Source organism: Amphiura filiformis, chromosome 5, assembly GCF_039555335.1.
Source record: "Amphiura filiformis chromosome 5, Afil_fr2py, whole genome shotgun sequence".
NCBI lineage: Eukaryota > Metazoa > Echinodermata > Ophiuroidea > Amphilepidida > Amphiuridae > Amphiura > Amphiura filiformis.
The window spans coordinates 50,752,388-50,774,597 of NC_092632.1; the positions used below are offsets into that span (position 1 = coordinate 50,752,388).

Sequence of the window (22,210 nt, forward strand, 5' to 3'; positions counted from 1 at the left end):
GATGGCTGGCCTTATGAAAGTCTAAGCTCAGGTAGATTTGGTAATGGTAAAAAATACAGAGTTGCTAATTTTTACTTTAAACGCCCAACCGCGCGCCCCATGTTACGACTACGAGCTACTACGTGGGAAAATCAATTCACGATTTTTGGGCGACTGAATTAACCTAGGATTGGGCCAGATTTTTTCTGGCAATCCTTGCCGAGGTCATTGGTTGCAACATCAATCGTGCGATCGAGTGATGCGGAGAATGCCTGACAACAACTGGTAGTTTACCATCACTAACCGCCAAAAGAGGACTCTATAATGGCCCTCTACAAGAGGGGAAGGCAAACTGTGCTCCCAAATTCAAATAATAATGTTTCAAACGGAATAAATGGGTATCACAATGGTGTTAATGGACATTGTAAATCAGTGAAAACAACATCGAATGGCATGAATGGACATCATCATATTGGGAATGGGTTTTCGAAAGTACCATCCGCGGAGCCTGAGGTGAGTGTGGGGCGGGGTCGATATGATTTACCTTGCGGAGAATGCGGGCATGGCCTACATGCGTTAACCGGTAGCTATGTCAACATACAGAATCACGAGTGTTTTGCATCATTTGATTTGAAATAACACACAGCTGAAAACCCGTATAAATTTGCCAGTGTATATAGACTTCACTGTGAAGTAGGCTAGTGAGTAATTATTTTAATATGTCATAATAATAACATATATTTTTGAATAGGCCTACTCATGGATCAAAATTATAATTCTGTACAAAAGTGTATTATAATATTCCACCTCCGGCCCCAACTCAACACAAAAATTGACAACCATGAGAGTTAATACCAAATAGTGCGGAAAAGGGGTAATTTTTTTACCAGTAGCGAGGACCGTGAAATTGGGAAAATAGGGGGCATTTAATTTGCACTGTCCGCGAAATTTGGATAAAAGGGATACTTGCGAAAATCTGGCAATTTTATGTCAATATTTAGTGTCATTGAAAGGGGGTGTTTAAAATTCTAGTCATTGAAAAGGGGTGTTGGAAATTCTAGACATTGAAAACCACAAAAAAGGGGTTGTTTTTGGCCAAATTTTGTCCTCGATTTTGCATGAAAAAGGGGGGTACGTTAATTTGATGAAAAATCATTGCAAAGGGGGGGGCTTTAGGGGGTACTACACCCCTGGCCAATTTTGTGCCTATTGCATTTTTCTCAAAAATCATAGCGCATTGGTGACAAGTAAGATATGTATATTAAAGGGGCAAGAACTACAACTATTGCACTTGAAATTTTATTTCAGCACAGACAACAGTTGTGGAGTTACAGTCAAAAATAAGGAAAACAAATATTTGATCAAATCAATAACTACTTGCCTTGAGTTGCTGAATTTTCAGTGCAACTGCAGTAATTGTAGTCTTTGCCCCTATAATATGATACATATCTTACCTGTCACCAATGCGCTATAATTTTTGAGAAAAATGCAAAAGTAGTACCCCCTTAAAAGATTTGGTAACTCTCATGGTTGCCAACTTTTGTGTTGAGTTGGGGGCCTGGGTTCCACCATGGAGGTAGCTATTATGATTCCACTACAAGCCTTGAAATAAGCGGGCGCGGGGAGCAAATTTACCCTTGTAAAGCCACCAATTGCTCCTGGTCCTTCACATGAACCAGGAGCAATTTTCTAAAATAAATTGCTCCTGGTTACAGTTTTGCACTTGATGCAGTCATGCTGGTATATGCTGTATTGTATATACCGGTATGCTGAAAAGGATTTAATATTGAAAATTGCTCCTGTTTCTTCAGAAATTGCTCCTGGTTCTTGTAAAATCCCAGTGAACCAGGAGCAATGTTCAAAACAAATTGCTCCTGGTTCCAGTCTGCTTATTTCAAGGCTTGTTCCACTATTTATTCCCCAATTGCCCCTGGTGGCTTGGACAAGGTCAAGGAACTAGTTCTGCGTAATATTGAGAAGAAAGGAGAGAAGAGAAAGGGAAAAAAGAAGAGGAAGAGAAAATTGCCCCACCCCCTTCTTGCTGCTCTAGATCTGCCACTGCAATGATACCACCTATTTTGGACAATGGTCTAGGTCCACTTCTCTTTTTAAACCTTCTCCCAACACTCCAATGTCAATATTTATAGTTTTGTAGAAATTTCCAGGCTGTGACAGTGACTGACACAGGCTACTAATATGTGGACCACATTTTTTTTTTTTTTTTATGTAATAACTACCGGTAATAATAATAATAATAAGAAATTTATTAAAAGCGCACTATTGCACACAAAGCGGCCTCTAGGCGCTGAATACATAATACACATAATAATGAAAATAATACAGCATTTATAAAAACTACATTACTTTTCAATATACAAAATATGAATTTACCTTAAAATTAAACAATAAAAACTATGCATAAAAAAGCAGGCCAGCTGCACAATACACAACATCAAGGGCATAAAAAAATAGCAAAAAAACACAACCATCTCCATTCAAGGATGGAGACGCCTGTGTAAGAAGCATGCGAGACCCACCGATGTAGCACAAGTGCCAATCCGTGGGCCTCACATGCTCCTCAACATAGTGACACTGATAATAAAATTACGCGCAAAGAAAAAACACTATTCTCTTTATAAAATAAATAGCAAGGCAAATAAATAAGCAAAAACACGACCACCTCCATCCAAGGATGGAGACGCTTGTGTAAGAAGCATGAGAGACCCACTAACATTTAATCTCTTCTTTCATTTTTTACATTGACAGAAAGACTATCAAAGCTGGTACCATGAAGACTATGAGGACACTCCTATTTATATTGGTGTGGTTACATATCTCTGCTATCTAGTACTGGCTATAGTTGGGTACATCAAAGATTGTCTAGCAACTATAGGAATTGGTCGCAACTCTGTGCCTAAAGATGCACCCAAACACAAGGTGAGGTTACTCAGAAATTTACATGTAAGATCTCCATGACCTTTCTCTGCTGATCTTTCTTACTTCATTAAAATTTTCTTTCTTTCGTTCTTTCTTTAGTTCGTTCTTTCTTTCGTTCTTTCTTTCTTTCTTTCTTTTTTCTTTTTTCTCTCTCTCTCTCTCTCTCTCTCTCTCTCATTAATTTCTATTAATTTCAATCTTCTTTCTCTTTTATTTTTGTGATTACCGTAATTATCACTTGGCTACTTACATAGTTTCAAACTGATACCCTTTTGTGTGTGTGATGGGTATAATATCGGTCTACCTGTGTGCATGGCATATTCCTGGATATTAATTTAATCCCATATTTAATATTATATCATGATTACAGTGACTTTAGCCATGTGATAGTTTTTACTATCACATGGCATGAAAAGAAACCATGTGATATCATGATATAAAACAAATATTACATGCCAATATTTGTGTAATAGTAAAAATATATCATTTGGTCAAATTTTGACTGATCTATTTCATTCGGCTACACCTCGTGAAATAGAAAAGTCAAAATTTGACCTCATGATATATTTTGTATTATATACTTCATTAATATATTCTTGTTCATTGATTGGTTAAAAGTGGATCACATGACCAAAAATAGTTCTACCATCAGTACTCCCATCCGTAAATAGTACCTCTAAGCCGTAAATAGTATTTTCAATGTCCCGGATGAGCCGTAAATAGTACCTCCAAGCCGTAAATAGTACTTTTTCAGCGTGCGCGCATTCGATCTTGCGACGGAACAGTTCACGCATACCTTGAAACAGCCATTGCGTGATTTCGCGCTGCTGTAATTGGTTGGCCCGATTTTCAGCCTGTTCGATTTTTTTGAAGGGCAAAATATAGGTTGTTTTTAAATTGGTTGTGCTGTTCACTCAGGATAGAAGCGAGAGAGTCTAAATGTAGAATAATTTTCTTTTAACCAATAAATGAACAAAGAATATATTAAAGAAGTATATAAAACAAATATATACTGCCTTTATTCGAAGTTCTGGTTAAAACTATGGTCCCTCGTTGAGATCAATTAATACTATTTTCCTTCGGGGCTGCGCCCCTCAGGAAAATAGTACTATTGATCTCACCTCGGGCCCATAGTTTTAACCAGAACCTCTCATGGCAGTATATATTTGTATACTATCACACTCATAGGCATGTAATATTTGTATACTATTCAATTGATGTGTCTTGTTGTGTGAAATGTAATATTACCTATTGTGACTGTTATGGTATTGCATAACATTATGGCAATCAAAATGTAGCGCCACAAATATCAGATTAGGATCAGGTTTATTTGGGAACTGGACTGTGAAGAAACAGTGTCCTATATAACAACTAATTTGTGAGGAAGCACTAGGCCTATATCTCAGACAAAAGAGAAAACCAATTAACCATTATGTAGGGCCTATTTCTTACTTTTCTTAATATTAGAAAATTTACCATTGGATCATCATCCATGGGGACCAAAACAATCTGCATGTACATGTGTGTCACATTGTTTTAATCAGTCCATATAAAACTCATATATTTTGCTAAAACGGTTTTACAAGTTGCATACATATTTAACACAATTTTTTGTGGAAATCATATTATGACTTAGGAGTGGACAAGTGAAGAAAGTGTACTTTGTGCATAGCACAGCAGTAATCAAACATGCCTGTAAATTCTTCCATCTACTTCTTAGGGTTTGCTTGCCTACTAACATAAACACAAGAGAATTGGCGTTAGTTTACTATACAAGTGTGGGAACAATGACCATATGATGTAACCTTAAATTTATCTTGTGATGCTTGAAAGGGACTTAGAACTCTTAACATAATAATGATATCAATTGACATTATGTAGATTGACCAGGACACTGAGGGCAAAGCCAATATCTACCAGAGTGTGGCATCATGTTTTAAACTGGATTTTGAATTGCAATGTTACATGCACTTTTAAGAAATGCTGACTCAATGAAGTGTTAGAGGTGGATGTCAGAAATTTGAAAACATTCTAAAAAATGATCCCTCCCTCAGCTATTGCTTTATAGGTACATTACTTCTCTGTAGGGATAGGGGCTCTCAACGTTTTAAATTATTTAATTGAAGGACACAAGGGGCTAAACATTCCAAACGGAAATGCTTTAATGTAAAATACACCCAAGTTTCATATGTTTTCCTTTACATTTCTAGACATTGCATTCTTCCATAATTCTGTTTCCATAAACCTAAAGTTATCATCATAATAGGTCTAGTAACCTGAAATTATACTAGAAGTTGGAATTAATGATAATTATAATCATAGTTATAACAATAGTGACCAACAGTGCTGAACTGTTGTTAACAGGGCCGTCGCTAGAGGGGGGTATGGGGTGTCAATAAATTATACACAATTTTGTCGGCAAAATTTGACTGCTGTCGTCAAAACCATGTGACTGCCGGCAAATGTAGTCAAAGGTATGTGTGATTGTCGGCAAATTGTGAGAGCCATATAAAAGATTAATTAATGTGTTACGAAATTGTGTTGTTGTAACGTAATAGACCTACTGTTAATGGTATAGTACTAGTTACTAGTTAAAAAAAATTATTTGAAAAAAAGATTTCTGAGCGCCGTCCTGGCTAAAAAAAATTAGGGTCAACAAATTACAAAACATTTCCGTCAGCAAACCATACTGTACACCCCCCGAATCATATTGGTCTAGCGACGCCCCTTGTTGTTAATTAATGTTTGTATTTATCATAACAAAGGAATGTTTGTTTTTCAGGTAAGCATGGATATTGCTGCTTTACAGAATTTCGTTTGTTTGTTTTGCTTTTCCCTGCTATTTTATTTTGTTTACATTGTGTTTTGTTTTTTATTGAATTCAATATTTTGTGCAGTTCTTTAGTGCATGATCCATTACCTTTGTGCCTGTAGACTTTCTAACATCGCTAAATTTCATCTATAGATCATTTCTGTTTTGTTCAGATTCAAATTATATATTTTTTTGAATTTGCTTTTTTATTTTATTTTTAGAGCTGCTAGCATGTTCTCCCCATGATAACCTAACTACTCCCCATTCCAGAAAAATACAGAACTAATTATTTTTGATTAAAAAAATATTATCTTGTTTTGCCAAATGAAACATAGCTAAATCCTAATCCTTTAGTTAGTCCTAAATGGCAATAAAAGTCAAATTTTAATATTTTTGCAATTTGAGGGAAAATGGTCCAAAAACATGCAATTTTGCATGTTTTCTTACAAATGTAGTCACAAAATTGTAAGACTTGGCACAAGTCTAAGCATTCAAAATCTTGAGTATAGGGTAAGAGTTAGCTCATAATTTTAATATTATATGTTATTTTTGCTTATTGGTTATGAAAAAGATTAAAAAATGTGTTTTCCAAAAATTAGAATGCATAACTTGATATTAGCCTTTGGTCAAGTCTTTGGGCTTGATTGTCACAGAATACGAAAAAGGTCGAAAAATGCCCTAAAATGCATGTTGTTGGCCCTTATTTCCAAATATGGACCAAATATTAAAATTTTACTTTCATTGCCAGTTAGGACTAACTAAAGGATTAGGATTTAGCTATGTTTCATTTGACAAAACAGGATAATATTTTTTAATGTATTTTTCTGGAATGGGGAGTAAGTTGTTTCCAGTGTTCTGCTGTTCTTTCATTCTTAAAAGGCCTGAAAAAAGTTGTAACTTGTTTTGCCTTTTGCATCAAAAATTGTGAGGGTTTTACCTTTTGCACCCACATGTTGTATTTTTGATGTTTTTTGTGAAATAAAGGTACTAAACTATTTAAAACTAAAGCAAAAAAGTTTTTAGTTGCTTGATGAACTAGTAACTTACCTTGTGAGGTAGGTATATGGGTATATATAAACTGTAAAAAAAAAATATTATGTTAGATTGTTTTTTTGGACAAAAAGTTGCAGTTTAGCATTTCCAGAAAAAAAAAATCTTTGAAAATCAGAAAATTAGGTCAGTATTTCCAAATTTGGGTCTGTCGGAAAAGGGAATATGACTATTTTTTATCTGGACTTCAAATAAAAGTCCTATTGCATTGGTACCTGCAGCAATTTTGAAACTTGGTGAAATCATTCAGCGAAGTTTTTTGCACATTTTGCAAGTTACCGTAAAAATTACACTGAAGGGCAACAGAGCAATTTTGTGTCTATATTATCCTGCTACACTTGGCTTATTTAATGAAATTATTGGAAATAGGCTTGCTCATCTAGATACAGATGTTTTGAAGAATTCAGGCAGAATTTTCAAGAAAGTAAATTTGTTTTTAATACCATTCACATTCCTGTGTTTGGGAATTTGGGATCACTTTGGTCAAGTTCTGTCCTCCAAATCAGCCTCAATGTAAACATACAGAATTGACCTGGAGAACTTTGTACTATGTACTCTACACAGTTTCCTCAAGTTCTGTACAGTGAAAAAAACACCAAAATTTGTCCAAATCTGAACTTTCAATGTTAAATGAACGAAGATTAAAATGAACAAGCACATGTTATAAATGAAGGTTGAGGAAAAGTATTGCATAAATGCATGCCAATCACATGTATTCACATTATGTATAAATGACCCCTTCCCTTATTTGTAAGCACCGGGAGAATTTGTGATGTGCAAAAAACGCCAAAATTCAGATTTTGGGTATAATCGCGAATTTTAAGTTCGGCCACAAATTTTATGATTTTTAAGTATTCATTTTCCAAAAAACTTAAGTTTGCACTAAATTGAAAGAAATCATGGTGATCTGCAATACAATCCATGCAGAAAAAGTATAGAAAACAGACCGTAATTCTTAAATTATAATGAATTCAACTCTGCACCGCGTAATTTTATACCTCTTGAAAATTTTAAAAACTGCAATTTGGAAAATGCTCACATTTTGGGAATATTATGGACAAATCGCGGGGTAAATTGTGAATTTTCCAAAACTATGGCGTGAAATTTGCTGTAAAAAATCATGCATTTCCCCGGTGCTTACTTATTTGAGATGTTCAGTATGGTGATTTGGTGATGGCAGCTTTTACTCATGAATGAAATAGGCACAACTTATTGAACTTAAATTTGTGCAAGCTTCCTGTATGGCTAGCTGATAAAAGTAACGGTTACTTTTTGGTCAAATTTTAAATGAATATAATTTACACTTGAGTAGCAATTGAATCAATTTTAATAATATTGTGCTTAGGCCTAAAAAAAAAATTGTTTGATTGGCATAACATAAAAAAAATTTTAGGGTAGGTAGGTCAGGATTTTTTTTTTTTTACTTTTTAAGCTGTAAATTTCGTTTAATAAAGGCTTTGGAACTTTTTTTTTTTCTTTTTTTTTTTAAAAATTTATTTTAATTAATTTTTTAATTATTTTTTTTTTTTTTTTTGCAAAAAAAAATAAAAAAAGTTAGGGTCGGGTCTAATTTTAGGGTAGGTCGGGTTACGCCAATCAAACAATTTTTTTTTTAGGCCTTATGTTTAAAATCCAATTAAATATTTGAGCATTTAATTTTGTAAACATGCTTTAAGCTTTCCAAGCATATCAATGTCACTATACCATGCCAATCTTCCATTCATATTCTCTCAATTGTCACATTTTGACACAGTCATTCATTCATTCCCTTTAATTTTCCTCCTTCTCCTTGTTCTGCCTAACTTTGCTTGCCTTGCATATACTCCTATATATCTGCAGGATTTTGTAGCCTTATATCAAGACTTCGACTCGTTCTTCATGCGCCACATGTATATCAAAGTCAAGGACTGCTGGAACATGCCTATTGGCAGTATACCTGCGGCAGAATTTGAGCTCCTTGAACGTGTTACTCCTGACTATAATAGAACATTCAGGTAAGGCGACACAAACGACAAGGGAATGGTTTATTAAATGTATGTTAAGTAATATAAATTTTCCTGTTTTCTTTATTTTATGTCTTGTCTTTGCGGTTCTTCTGTGACCGTTCCAAAAACAGGGTTTTGTAGCCTTATATCAAGACTTTGACAGTTTCTTCACCCGCCACGTATATATAAGGATTAGGGATTGCTGGAACGTCCCCATAGGTAGCATGCCTGGAGCAGAGTTTGATTTGCTTGAAAGAGAGTCCCCTGATTATAATGTAACATTCAGGTAAGATGATGTTAGCAGTGCCAAAACGGGTGCATGTGTTATCATTTTCCACTGTCGTCGTCTGTGTGACAGCACAAAATTAGCTCTACATGTATAGCATTTGATTGCAGGTGCGTTTCAAGGTGCATTTTTATGTTGATGTGGTCTATTCATCTGTGTGATTTGAAAAAAAATGTGTGGCTCATGATGGATGTACATTGTGCTATCTAATGCGGCACATACACGATCAATTTGATTGATTGATCAATATTGGGGACCCTAGATGCAGGATTGGATACAAAATAATATTTCTCTTCAATATTATTGAAGAGATCTAATCTAGTTTGATTTTATCGACGGTTGGATGATAAAATCACTATTGATGTCTGTGTGTACAGTAGTGTACAATGGCAGATTTTTGTATCCACTCTTGTATCTAGGGTCTTTGATATTGATCAATCAAATTGATCGTGTATAGGCCGCGTAACATGCATGCATGTTTGTCTTTATTGTGTCAATGTGAAGGAAGACAATTACTAACACTATCCCTCAGGATCACACTTTGGTGAGATCTTGAGAATCCATTCTTGCAGAGATTCTCCTAAAATGATTTGTGTGAAGAGATTCTCACAGATTTTTTTAGGTGGATTCTCGCAAGGTGGATCTTGATCATTTATACTTTAGTAAGCAGAATATCTGCATCACACTAGAGTTAAAGGTGAAATATAAGAATTCTGCCCCTGCCCCTATAATATGCATGCTTAACAATTAATATTGTGTCAAAATATTTCAATTTTGTGCAACTATTGAGCTACTCCGTGCAAAAGTAGTTCCAACTTTTAACTATAAAACATGAAACCAATTTTTAATTTTCAATTTCAATTTCGTAATCTATATTTCCAATTTTAATGTATAATTTCAATTTTAATTTATAAATTCAATTTGAATTTATAATTTCAATTTATGATTGTAATTTTAATTTCAAATTTTAATTAATGTTTAAATTTTAATTAAAATTCACTGAGTTTATGCTTCAAATCACTCAGAAATATTAAACAATCAAGTAGCTTGCTTACTCTACGGGAAAATCCTAATTCCCTTGAAAATCCTAATTCCCTTGACCACAATTTTGGCAGCATAAATTATTATACTTGTCATATATCTGGTGATACAAATTCGATTGCAAAAATGTATTAAATCTTGGCTTTCTTCTCAATTTATCACATTATGATATGAAATGTAGCATCATTTTAATCTTAATTTTACTGACCGAGGCAGGGTCTAGATTTGACATATCACCTAAATATTAGTATTATCTTTGACCTTGCACTTTGAGGTAAAGGCCTCAGTTGCTTTTATAACTTAAAATGGCTAAACTTGTCCTAATTTATGAACAGAAATGATAAAAAACTGCACAAAACATATTTCTATCAAATGAAAACAAAACATGGGTTAGATCTAGAGAAGAAATGTCCTCATTTGTTGACGTAATACAAGTTTGTTATCATGCGTTAGTGATATAATATACTCCATTGTGAGCCCTATAGTGTTATAAATTTCTAATTTATTAACCCTTCTAAACAAGCCAGTTTGATGCTTTTCAAGTGTAGTATGTTCACATTTTAAAATCACCTTTGTTTGTCACAATCTGATCTGACATACTATAATTGCTGGTACTTTGAATTATTCAAATTATTTATTATACAGGCAAATCGAGTAACACAGAAAGTTGCAATTACTAATTATTGACCCAGGTGCTATATAAGTAATTTCATTAACATTTACTACATAAACTGAACATTTTTGCAAGCAAAACAATGTAATTTTGGTTGAAAGCAATATATAATTCCATGGCATGTTTATAGCACAGCAATTGTAACTCAACTTGACTGACATGTTTTCCTGTGATTTTTTAAGGTGTTTTTTTTTACCTAATTTCCAAAAGTCCACAGAAGACCCTAATTTAGGTTAAATTCCACGTTGTTTTCTGTTTTCTAAAAATAACCAAAAAATGTATCCACTCTAGCAAAATCTTTTTTTTTCTTCATATTATTAACACTGACATGTTACTCTCTAGAATTGAAACACTAATTCCAAAATGGCGATAGCTGAAGAAAAATGCCATGAAACTGCAAATATATGACCCCTAAGGCAAGTAATGATAAATTTGCCTGTTTTTGAAAAACTCAATTCCCTGTTCTCTTCTTGGAATTATGTGACATTTCTTTTTTTGTGTAAAACAAAGAATTTTGGACTTTTGGTTAAATATGGTTAAACACGCTGAAAGTTATTATTGAAATGGTATACAGTATATATTCTTAACTCTTCAACTCAAATCCATAACTTATACATTTGTAGGATCATTATTAGATGTAGTGATTGCAGTGCGTGAATTGCACTAACCTTTGTTGATATTAAACCATATCAAAATCAGTCAATTCATCTTTTATTTTTAAAGGACATTAAGGTCACCTTTAGAATGATGTTGAAGAACAGAGAGCTATCTAAAGAAAGTTTCTTTGTCTTCACTATCACTTTGAAGTTCACTATTGAATTCACAATGGTTGAAACTATCAGATCACTGAAAGATCCTTTGATTTGACATCTTTCGCTCGGTGCGCAGTAACAATAGAAGGCGTTGATGCATAACACATTGCACAAAATGGACATGGATAATGCAGATCATGCTACAAGATCCAAGCCTGTGAAGTAGCTCAATTACATGGTCAATGGTGTTAAATTTCATGGTTGCAACTATTATGAATTGACTGATTTTATAGTATAAGCAAACCTAGACCATCATTAGTTGTGATTTTTATGTTATAGCTCATAACTATCTATAGTTTTTATCAGTACCAAATAGGTGGGCATCATAGCACGGGCGAATTGATACCAAAAGCGTAGGGGCAACGCAAAATCAACAAGCAAAGTGCGTATAGTATACACCGGCGTGTCCAGGATCTGTTCCTGCGGGATGCTCAGAGGGCTTTCAGAGTTATGCGGATGGCTTAATGGCTAAAATCGGCAAAAAACGGCTGATTTTTTTTACATGATTTTTAACAAAGTGTGGGGGGCTTCAGCCCCCAAAGCCTCCCCCGGACATGCCACTGATATATGACACGCACGCTTGCCAAAAGTCATGCCCATAAAGTCGTAAACCCTGTTTACTCTGTGGGCAGAGAAGTAACTAACAAGTTCCCACATATTTAGTACTGAAAAGCTATAGAACATATTTTGTAAACCGAATTAGACTTAGTATTTGTGTATAATGTACTGCGCACAAGAAGTATCCAAACACTTAAAGCAAAAGCCATTTCTTAATGACACTAAATTGCAAAATAAAGTAGTCGCTAGATGGAGAATTTTACGTTGAAGTCGTTGATACCTCGTTCGGCACAATGCAATTTTATTCCACTAAGCTATAAGCATTTGAATGACAAAAGGTATGGTTCCAAAAGTGACAAATTTGGATGTTTCCTCCTCAAGATGATTTCCGCTGCCTTTTGTTACAGCCTCATTCCAGCCTGACAGATGAATGCACATTCCACTGTCTTCAATATTGAGGGAAAAGTCAGTGTAAATATTTGTCACTTTTGAAAAGCTCTCTTTTTTATTCAAATTGCTATCAAACTTGATAAGGGAAATAAAGTTTTATCGTGCTGAATTAGGTATAAAATATGGAGAACAAAATTCTGAATATATCAACTACTTTATTATGTAATTAAGTTTATGTCTTTTTAAGAGAAAGCTTTTGTTTTAAGTGCTCAGATACTTTTTGTGGGCAGTATATGTTCATTCATCTTGACAGTATTGGTCAGTGCTTATGAAGTTGTATATGTGTGCATTATAAGTTTCGCCTTACCACAACCAAAATTTATTACTACAAAGTACAAATAGTACAATTGTCTAAGGGCTCTTTTTGAAATTCCCTTACACAGGAAGGTGTGCGCCATCCTGCAGCTTTCCTGTGCTAGCCTTCTTTTGTTAAAATCCTGTGTGATTATAACACTGCAATTAGCCACTTCACTGACTTAAATTAGGAGCGCGCTTTCCTGGCCGAGCTTTCCTAAGGCGCGTGCTTAGCGAGGGGAATCCTGCCTTCTTTCTGTGTGAAAACATGGTAGGGTATTTCAATAAATGAGCCCTAATAAGCATTGACTTGTATCTCAAGATGAAATGTGTTTTAGCTCAAGTTACATTAGAAATAGGAGCTCAATGTTACCTGTTTTATTACCAAAGTCTTAAGTCTATGTAATTGTCCAGGGAGTAGTGTCATCAAAATCAAAGAAATGCACCTTGAAATGCACCTACATGTAACCCCAGCCAGGCTGCACTCACCCTCATATTATACCCACCAGCATATACTTTTATCAAGTCCGCGTTACAAACACTGTGCTGTGGCTAATATTGTGTGCCACTACCCAAGTCTTCAAGTCATCATCTGGCGGAGTCAGAATAGCCCAACACAAGTAAATGAGGTACACTTATATGTATACTCTGGTAAGGCAGCAAAGATCAAAGCAGCATTTGGTAATAACATTAATTGTCATGGTTTTTTTTTAACCCATCTTGCTTTTCTGGTAGGTTTTAGTTGATCAACAGACCCAGCTTAAATCCATTTCTAAATAATTGTAGTAGTCTGGTTATCCTTTGGTGGCCAAATATTTCAATTTATTCTATCATCATATACCATAGGAATATGTTTCAATGGTTTATGCTATGATAGAATGCTTCAAAGCAGAGTGATAGTACTTCCTAATTTTATTCTGCACCCTCTTTCTTGTAGACCAGATAGACCCTTGTGCACTGTCTGTGGTTTGCTTAGATTCTCTAGTCTGAGTTAATATTTCAACATTTCTCTCATTTGCAAATTCTGATTTTCAATCCATTTAAAACCTTACATTTTGGAGATTGAAAAAAACCCACATATTCTGGAATGCAAAACGAGAATTTCAAATACAATTTAATTGAAGATTCTGTCAGTCACATGATATTCAATGTGATATGTTGCATTGCATTTGTACAATAGAGGCCGTCGACAGCCTTTCGCCATCTTGTGGGTACAAATGATCTGTGTGTTCATGCGTTGGACACTACGCGCAGGGCACAGCTCGCCACACAGCTGTTATCGCGCATCAACACAGTGATTTTGCTGTTCACGCCGAGATCGAACGACCATCACAGCGTATACCCACAAGATGGCGGCATATGACGTCACGCTGACGGCCTCTATTAAGTACAGACTGCAAAAGAATTAAGGTACCAGTTATTTTCACCCGTGTACATGTATATATCCTAAACAAAGACAGATATGTCATAATTACATGTAGAACCAGCAGCCAATAGCTGCACCTCATTCGTTGAAAGTGGTCAAGAAATAAAGACATGGTGATCCAAAATCCCAAGGAAGATGAAAATTCAAAGTTGCAGTTTGCTCCAAAGGATGCCCTATATTGTACCGGGTACATAAGGCGTTCTTGAATAAGACAACTAGTGCAGTACAGTACTCTCCATTAATAGAACATTTTGTTCTCTCTTTTGGATTTTCAATCACTGTTTCTCTAATTCTCAATCGATTTCAACAAATGAGTTCTTAAGGGGGTACTACACCCCTGGCCAATTTTGTGCCTATTTTTGCATTTGTCTGAAAAATTATAGCACATTGGTGACAAGTAAGATATGTATATTATAGGGGCAAGGTCTACAACAACTGTACTGAAAATTCAGCAACTCAAAGCAAGTAGTTATTGATTTATTGATCAAATATTGGTTTCCCTCATTTTTGGCTGTAACTCCACAACTGTTGTCTGTGCTGAAATAAAATTTCCAGTGCAGTAGTTGTAGTCCTTGCCCCTTACTTGTCCCAAATGCGCTATAATTTTTGAGAAAAATGCAAAAATAAGCATAAAATTGGACAGGGGTGTAGTACCCCCTTAAATCAGAGTTGAATGGTACAAGTATTGGCTGCTGGTTTGAATTTTGACATATTTGTCTTTGTTTAGGATATACATTTATAACTGGTACCTAAATCTTCTGCGATCTGTATTTTGGTTTCTTGATAGGAAAACCACAATTTACTAAGAAAATAGCCTTTCAAACCAATACGCTTTTGATATAATTTGAGCTCATGGACAGAGTTACTCATTTACTACAATAGTTCTATAGATTGGAACTGTACAACAAATCACATCACCAGGACAACTAAATGATCCTGATATGATACACAATATGGATGGGAGCAGAAGTGTTCAGAGTACATGTATTAGGATTACCAGATTACTCTGAATTTTTAAAAAGGTCATACATGTAATAAGAATGGATTCAAACGTGTACTCGCTACATGAGCACATTTCCCAAACTGTAATTATTATTGTCCTCTGCTGTACAATTATTGGTATGATGCTGCATATTGAGTTGGGTTTTACAGCCACATATTATCATTGTTTTTAATTAAGTTGAAATTTTTACTTTTTCACACACACTTCTTGGATAACAACATCGGTCACAATTATTATTTTGCTTAATTTTTACTTTGGTATGTGGACCTGTTTTATAATATGGCATATAATAATTGGCTAGCAAGGGGCAGTGCATGGTGTTATTATGAAAGGCACAATCCGGCATGTTACTATAGCACATTAAAATATTGACTTAAAGTCCAGATGGTATGAAAGAAGAGACAAGAACCGTGTTTATATAGCTCATGCATATTATGTACAGGAGATTTATTATGTTTGTGCTTTGTACACACATACAATTGGGACTTTGAAGCCAAACATTTACGTCACTGACTCATGAAAGCAGTTTATTACTACGTACTATTAGACATTGGACTTTGATTCACAAATCTTGTGATGATGATGAATAAATTATACTTAATTTTACTGCAAAAGTTTGTGTGCTTCTTTGCAAACGAACTTTAGAATTCTAGATTGATAGGGAAAATGACTAGATTTAAGCGAAATAAAAGTCAACTGAAGTTGATTCATCAGCTGCTGGTATTGATAATCATGTAAAGATGAAATCATTTGGGCCAGCTCATGGGAATATTATTTTGAATTGCATGGTCAGTATGTTTTATTTCATTTAGCGTGATCATGGGTGCATGCTGAATATATAATATATATATAATTTTATATAAATTATTAATTTTATATCATTTTCCACAACCGATTAAAACATTAAAAACTTAATTTTACACATTAATTAAAGATACTCATCACCATTTGCTAAATTAACCATTATCTATCTAAATGTACTCATCACCATTTGCTTAAATTATTGTAAACCATAAATCTATTTTAATATTGGCTAATTAATATATTTATTGTTCTGTTATACTATAAGTAGTGTTGCACCAATCAATCTGAATCAGTGGCCGATTTGAGTCACATCAGTTCTGAATTGGAACCAGGGAAAATTTCCTCACCTGCTGATCTACAGCACCGGTCAAGACTTAAACATAAATATATTGTACCACTACATGAACTTGTGAAAATTACAAAAAACAAGCAAGCAAAATAATCAAATTTTATGATAAAAAGTTAAAAAATACATAAACAGTACATTTGAACTACAAACAGTTTAATTCCTCTATACTTCAAACTGTGCATCCCTAGTAATTAGACGGCTTTATGTATTCAATTAAGATTTTGATTAAGCAGGCTGTGTAAAAGGGTAATTAGATAAAGAAAGATGGAAGAAAAAGCCAACTTTATTAAAAGAAATGTATAAAAAGGTCTATCTTCACAATTTATATAGATTACAAAACTTCAAATGGAAAAGGTGATTCTCTTTAAGGGCCATTATTTTATTGGTGCGTTATTTTCATAATTGTGGATAATTAAAATTAAAAAAAAAGAGATTCCTTGCTGGATTTGCTCACCCAGCCAGGGACCAGGCAGATGCGGAGAAATGAATTTAAAACAGTCTTAATTGCTTGATATTTGGTCCTAGCTCTGGTTTCATCCTGTTATTTTATCAGAAAGGAACTGGCAGAGTCGCTAAGTATGTGTCACAAATAAATAAATGTAGCGGTATATAGACAGGGACAGTCTGACAGAATCTTCTCTGAAAGTAACAAATCTGCACTTTTACTAGGCATATTAATACAAAAATCTGGACAAAACGCTATTTTGGGGTGGGTGGAAATGAGCTAAAATCTAATACAGTCCAACCTCTCTTATCCGGACTTCTTTTATATGGATCTCTCTGTTATCCGGATATGTGATCTTCATATAGAATAACATGTTTTTCATGTTTTGAGAACTTTCATGCACAGAAGCATTTAGAAGGACATAACTATGTGGCATACATAACTCAAATACCATAGCAGGGTTATACTCCATTTTGAGTAACCTTTTGCTGTCTCAATGTTAGCACTTCAGACATTCAATGCAGAATTACATGTAATTCACTTTAGATTTTTTCACTTATCCGGCCAATGCTTGGTCCCATCATGGCCGGATAAAAGAGGTTGGACTGTAAGTGTGTGTGTGTGTGGGGGGGGGGGGATCCATATGAGGCCAAAATTATTGAGGGAGGCATATGGTACTCCAAAATTATTGCCCCTTCCCCCTTTCGGAGTCTCTGACTATCGGAAAAATAGCTAGAAGTAGTTGCATGACCCTATTAATGAGATTGGGTCAAAATCTGAACATGTAAGGCATGTGTATGCTTGAAGTCAATTTGAAATCAACCTGCTGATTGATAACAACCACAAAGTACACATAAATAAATGTAATCCTTCATGTTGCACTGTCTAATGGATTGGTGCAAATCTGATGTATTGCATAACAAAGGCTTTTGTAATTCCCATTTTTCGATTCCATATTTGCTAGGCAGCAACTATGGGATGCGCAAAACATCTCAATTGTGAACCAAAAACAAACTTATTCCTAGGCTTAATTAATTCTGTCAATCGTTTGGTTAAATATGGAATTTGCAAGACAGATTGTTACTGTGGATTTGTGATACTCTTTTTTTTTTAACAAAAACAAAATAAATTACAAAAATCATTTTGGTGCTGTGTTGGAAATTTATGCAACATTTTTCTAAATTTTAAATTAAAGAGATTGCTTATCTCAAAGTAAATGATTGAATGATTATCCTGATAAAGAGTATTATGTAAATACTCATTAATCATGGTAATTTTAAGTATTTAAACTACTACTAGTACTTAGTCCTATTTAAATGTTTAAGTAAATGATCTATTCTTATCTTAGGAAACTGTTCTAATCTAATACAAATTTTTATAAGAAAACAGTGTTGAAATTAATATTAATGAACCTATTGACTGAACCTGACTGGTATAAATTCCAACTGATGTAAATATTACCCACCAGTTGAATATAACAAATTAGCATTATATAATTATTCTTTTGCCTTGAAAAATTGTGAATGTAGAAGCCAAGTAAAAAATAAAACATGTTTCACGTCTGGGTTTTCGAAAAGAAGGAGGAGGAGGGGGGCTTTTTATTTTCTATTTTTTATCGCAAAATTGGTGTAAATACCCATACTTAGAGCTGTTTTAGCGTATACAATAATGCCTGGAAAAAGAAGGAGGCCCTTTTTTATTTGTTGTTCTGAGAGTTACACCCCCTCCTATGATCACAAAACCTTCCTAAAATGTTTCTTGTATCTTAACAAGGCTATAGAAAGCATACCAACTTCCTAGACATATTTTTGAAAAGTTATAACTGAATTTCAAAAATAAAAATATATTGAGGAAACCTCAAAAAGGAAGCGGAGGGGACGTGAAACATGTTTATTTTTTTATTTTGCCTGATATAATTGTCATTAAGTAAACCGAGACATGTTTTAAAATCAAGTATCGGTAATTATTATAATAATTTAATCCTAATTATAATAATTGCCCAGGCAGCAGGTGATTGAAGTAGCATGGGCTGTAAGATAGGAAATTGACCAATAAGAAATACTCCCATACCTAGCTGATGTACTGCCCATTAATTGATCAGCTGAATTGATCATTGGTATATCGGTTGCTATATAAAGCAATGAGTAATTATGTACACAAAACCCATTACGTCCACAAAGCTATATTGCTCAAAGAAACCTAGATACTGCACAGATAATGAGGTTGATGTGGGGTGAATTGATTAAGGCATACTTCATTATAAAAGGAGCTACTTACTAGAGTATCTGAAAGAATAGTACCATTATTGGAAACTTTAATTTGGGTTTTGGGAATTAATGAAAGGCAATATAGAGAGCATAATGTGACCAGCTCCAACAAAACCCGCAACAACTCGCCAGGCATGTTTCTTGAGTTATGAGCCTTTAAAGATGTCATTCCCATAAAAAATTTTTCAAATTTTCAAATTCTTAATTTCATGGTATTTGACTCTGGGACTAGGTGGTATTTCAAATCCTTGAAATTACTTATTAAAAAGAGGTTTATAAAATTAATAAATAACAGTTGAGCTATGATAATCCCTATTCAATCCTGTCTAAGGCTGGAAACTAATTGACCCATTGCTCAGAATAGCAATTCGGTAAAAGTATCAAGATATCATTTACAAAATGATCCATATCTTGAAAAGTATTGATGCTATTTATATAATTTTGGTATCATTTTAAAGCTTATTGTCTAGTGCTTACATATTTCTTCAAATCATGAAATGTCAAAAATGCGACTTGTTCCTGGTTTTGTCAGAGCGGGTCACATATATCAGGCAATATAGAGAGTATTCAGGAAGTCATTACCGGGTAATTGCAGGAGTGCATTAGAAGATGCCTACTCTAATATGATAGTACCATTAATGTTATCAATAAGTTGAAAATCACAAATATAGGCTTACCTTTCAGGCATATTAGACAGTTAATGTATTAAATGTAGGTCTATTTGTTTTACCATAGGCTTTAAACCATAGACCCTGGGTCTATAAACATAATTATAAAGAAGCTGCTGTCAAACATAATACTGTACTATTCTTCAGCAAGTGCTCAATCAAGTGGCTAGTGATTGTAAAGATTTGGTTGATAATTGCATTTAGACCCCGTACTCACTACCAAAATGCTTATTTCAAGGAAGATTAATAAATCTTAATTACACACTGCACTTAATTAAGATACGATCACATACACACTAGCCGAAAACTGAAGAAGATCAAATTGAGCGTGTTTAACGCCGTCTGACAGTTTTCCTGTATATACTTCCGGGTCAGATACCAAAGCGCACAAACTGTAAACATAAATAAATTGAAAATGGTCCCAAAAAGCTCAATCAGGTTCATGTATAATAAATATAATTTAGCCTCATATCTCGGACTCAAGTGAATACATCTGAAGAAGTTGTCCGTCAATTAAAATGAGGAATGATGCATTGTGGATGAACACATTGCAAAAGTAAATACCACAAGTAACAAAAGCTTATTCTTCACATTTAATTTGGACATTTGCAACAAAATTTACTCTACCATGTCTTGTCTCAAGTTGAGAGTAACACCATGTTGGATTTTGATGTGGCAGATTCAAATTGGGCGCGCTAACCTAATTCCGCTATTATAAGTTGTAAATATAAATTGATATTCTCAAAATGAAAACAAAGGGAACCTGTAAAAAGTAATGGGAGTGTCATTTGATGAAATAAGGTGATATATATCATATAAAAAGAATTCTGGGAAGGAAGGGTAAGATATCTTCTCTGTGTACAGGGAATAGAGAAGATTTTATGGAACGATTGTAAAAGTTGTTGTGTAATTTATTTATTACTGTATATCTGTATGGTTATTTTTACCCTATGGTAAGTTAATAAAGCGCATGGATTGTACTTGAATTACATGGCTATGGCAGGTGGGGAGCCACAGAGTCTGTATTTTGTTTCTTGATGCAAGGCTTATAGACACTAGAGTCACCTGAGCCTACAAGATCATCAAAACAATTGCTACGAATATTGTATTCACGATGAAAGTCATATTCTAGCAATCTTGTCAATGTCATATGGACTTACTACGTAACGTCTTATTATGAAATAACTTGTGTTCGCCCCAGGAACTACTTTTTCAGATCTATAAATGGCTCCTGGTATACTCATTCACTCAATATAATTAAGTGCTTGGTAAATATGTACAGATCGTGGTCTACATGTAGGTTCAGATTAGAAAAATCCACTGGCATTGCTGTTATGTAAGTTATATAAGGTGGGGGTCTGATTGTAAAACATGATATCAAATTGAACATTTACAAAACAAATGTACGTTACGGGTCACTATAACCAATCGCTGCCAAAAAAATCAAACAGCCTGAGGAAACATCCAGGATAGGATGGGGAACTGGTTTGTATTGTGATATGGAAAGACTTTTTTGACAAACGTGCACATATCAGAATAATTGTGGGAAAGTGAGATTGGCACCTGGGCCTATCAGCATACAAGCTGTATCAAAGTAATTGGTACCCATCATTAGCTCAGTCTGCATAGCTCAGTGGTGGAACCTTCACCTTACAAATCCATTCCATATTGGAAATGTGATCAACCATGGAATATGTAATGATTATGCAACCAAAGTCCATTAAGATGTTCTACAATGTTCTGTACAGTCAGTCTACTCTGAAGTACAAAGTACCGACACGGACGCACACCAGGGCTGTCAACTTTTTGGAATTGCTTGGCGTGAGACAGAGGCATACCGGGATTTTCCAACTCCAATGTTCATTTTGTACCATGAATATTTGAGGCACGGCGCTCGGGAATGTGAAAAGCGGGGGGGGGGGAGCAACAAATTATTCATGACGATGCGTGAGATTTTACTCATTTTCCAGCTTTTTGCGTGAGATTTACCACCTAGGCGTGATATTATACTACCTTGGCGTGAGACCGTGAGAAAGTGACCCAATGCGTGAGACTCACAGCCAATGCGTGAGAGTTGACAGCCCTGACGCACACATTGTGCTGACTTTAAAGGGCACGCAATAATAATATCGCATACCTGCAGCAGAGACGCAGCACTATGCACTGTTAACGCGCTGTATACACGCGCGTTGTCACTTTGTATTTCAGAGTGGACAAACTGTAGTACCGTATTGTTCCTAATAAGTGCCCACTATTAAATGCCCACTCCCAAAAGTGATTGCACTGGTACCCATAATTAATAGCTCAGTGGTGGAACCTTCACCTTACAAATCCATTCCATTAGAATTAAGGAAATGAGATCAACCATGGA

General features: G+C 34.7%; 1 protein-coding gene across 2 annotated transcripts in view; it reads left to right on the forward strand.

Annotated features, from left to right (window-relative positions):
• The first annotated feature begins 202 nt into the window (after positions 1 to 202).
• The window catches only part of LOC140153325 (serine palmitoyltransferase 2-like), a 44,100-nt gene continuing 22,092 nt past the window's right edge, over positions 203 to 22,210 (forward strand). Inside the window, exons 1-3 of one of the 2 annotated variants that reach the window (XM_072176051.1) lie at positions 203 to 492; positions 2,746 to 2,916; positions 8,895 to 9,049. In XM_072176051.1, coding sequence (XP_072032152.1) covers positions 304 to 492; positions 2,746 to 2,916; positions 8,895 to 9,049 — 515 coding nt within the window. In that variant the 5' untranslated portion in view covers positions 203 to 303. Of the gene's footprint in view, positions 493 to 2,745; positions 2,917 to 8,617; positions 8,773 to 8,894; positions 9,050 to 22,210 lie in introns of both variants that reach the window. The other variant, XM_072176050.1, reaches the window with a different exon arrangement.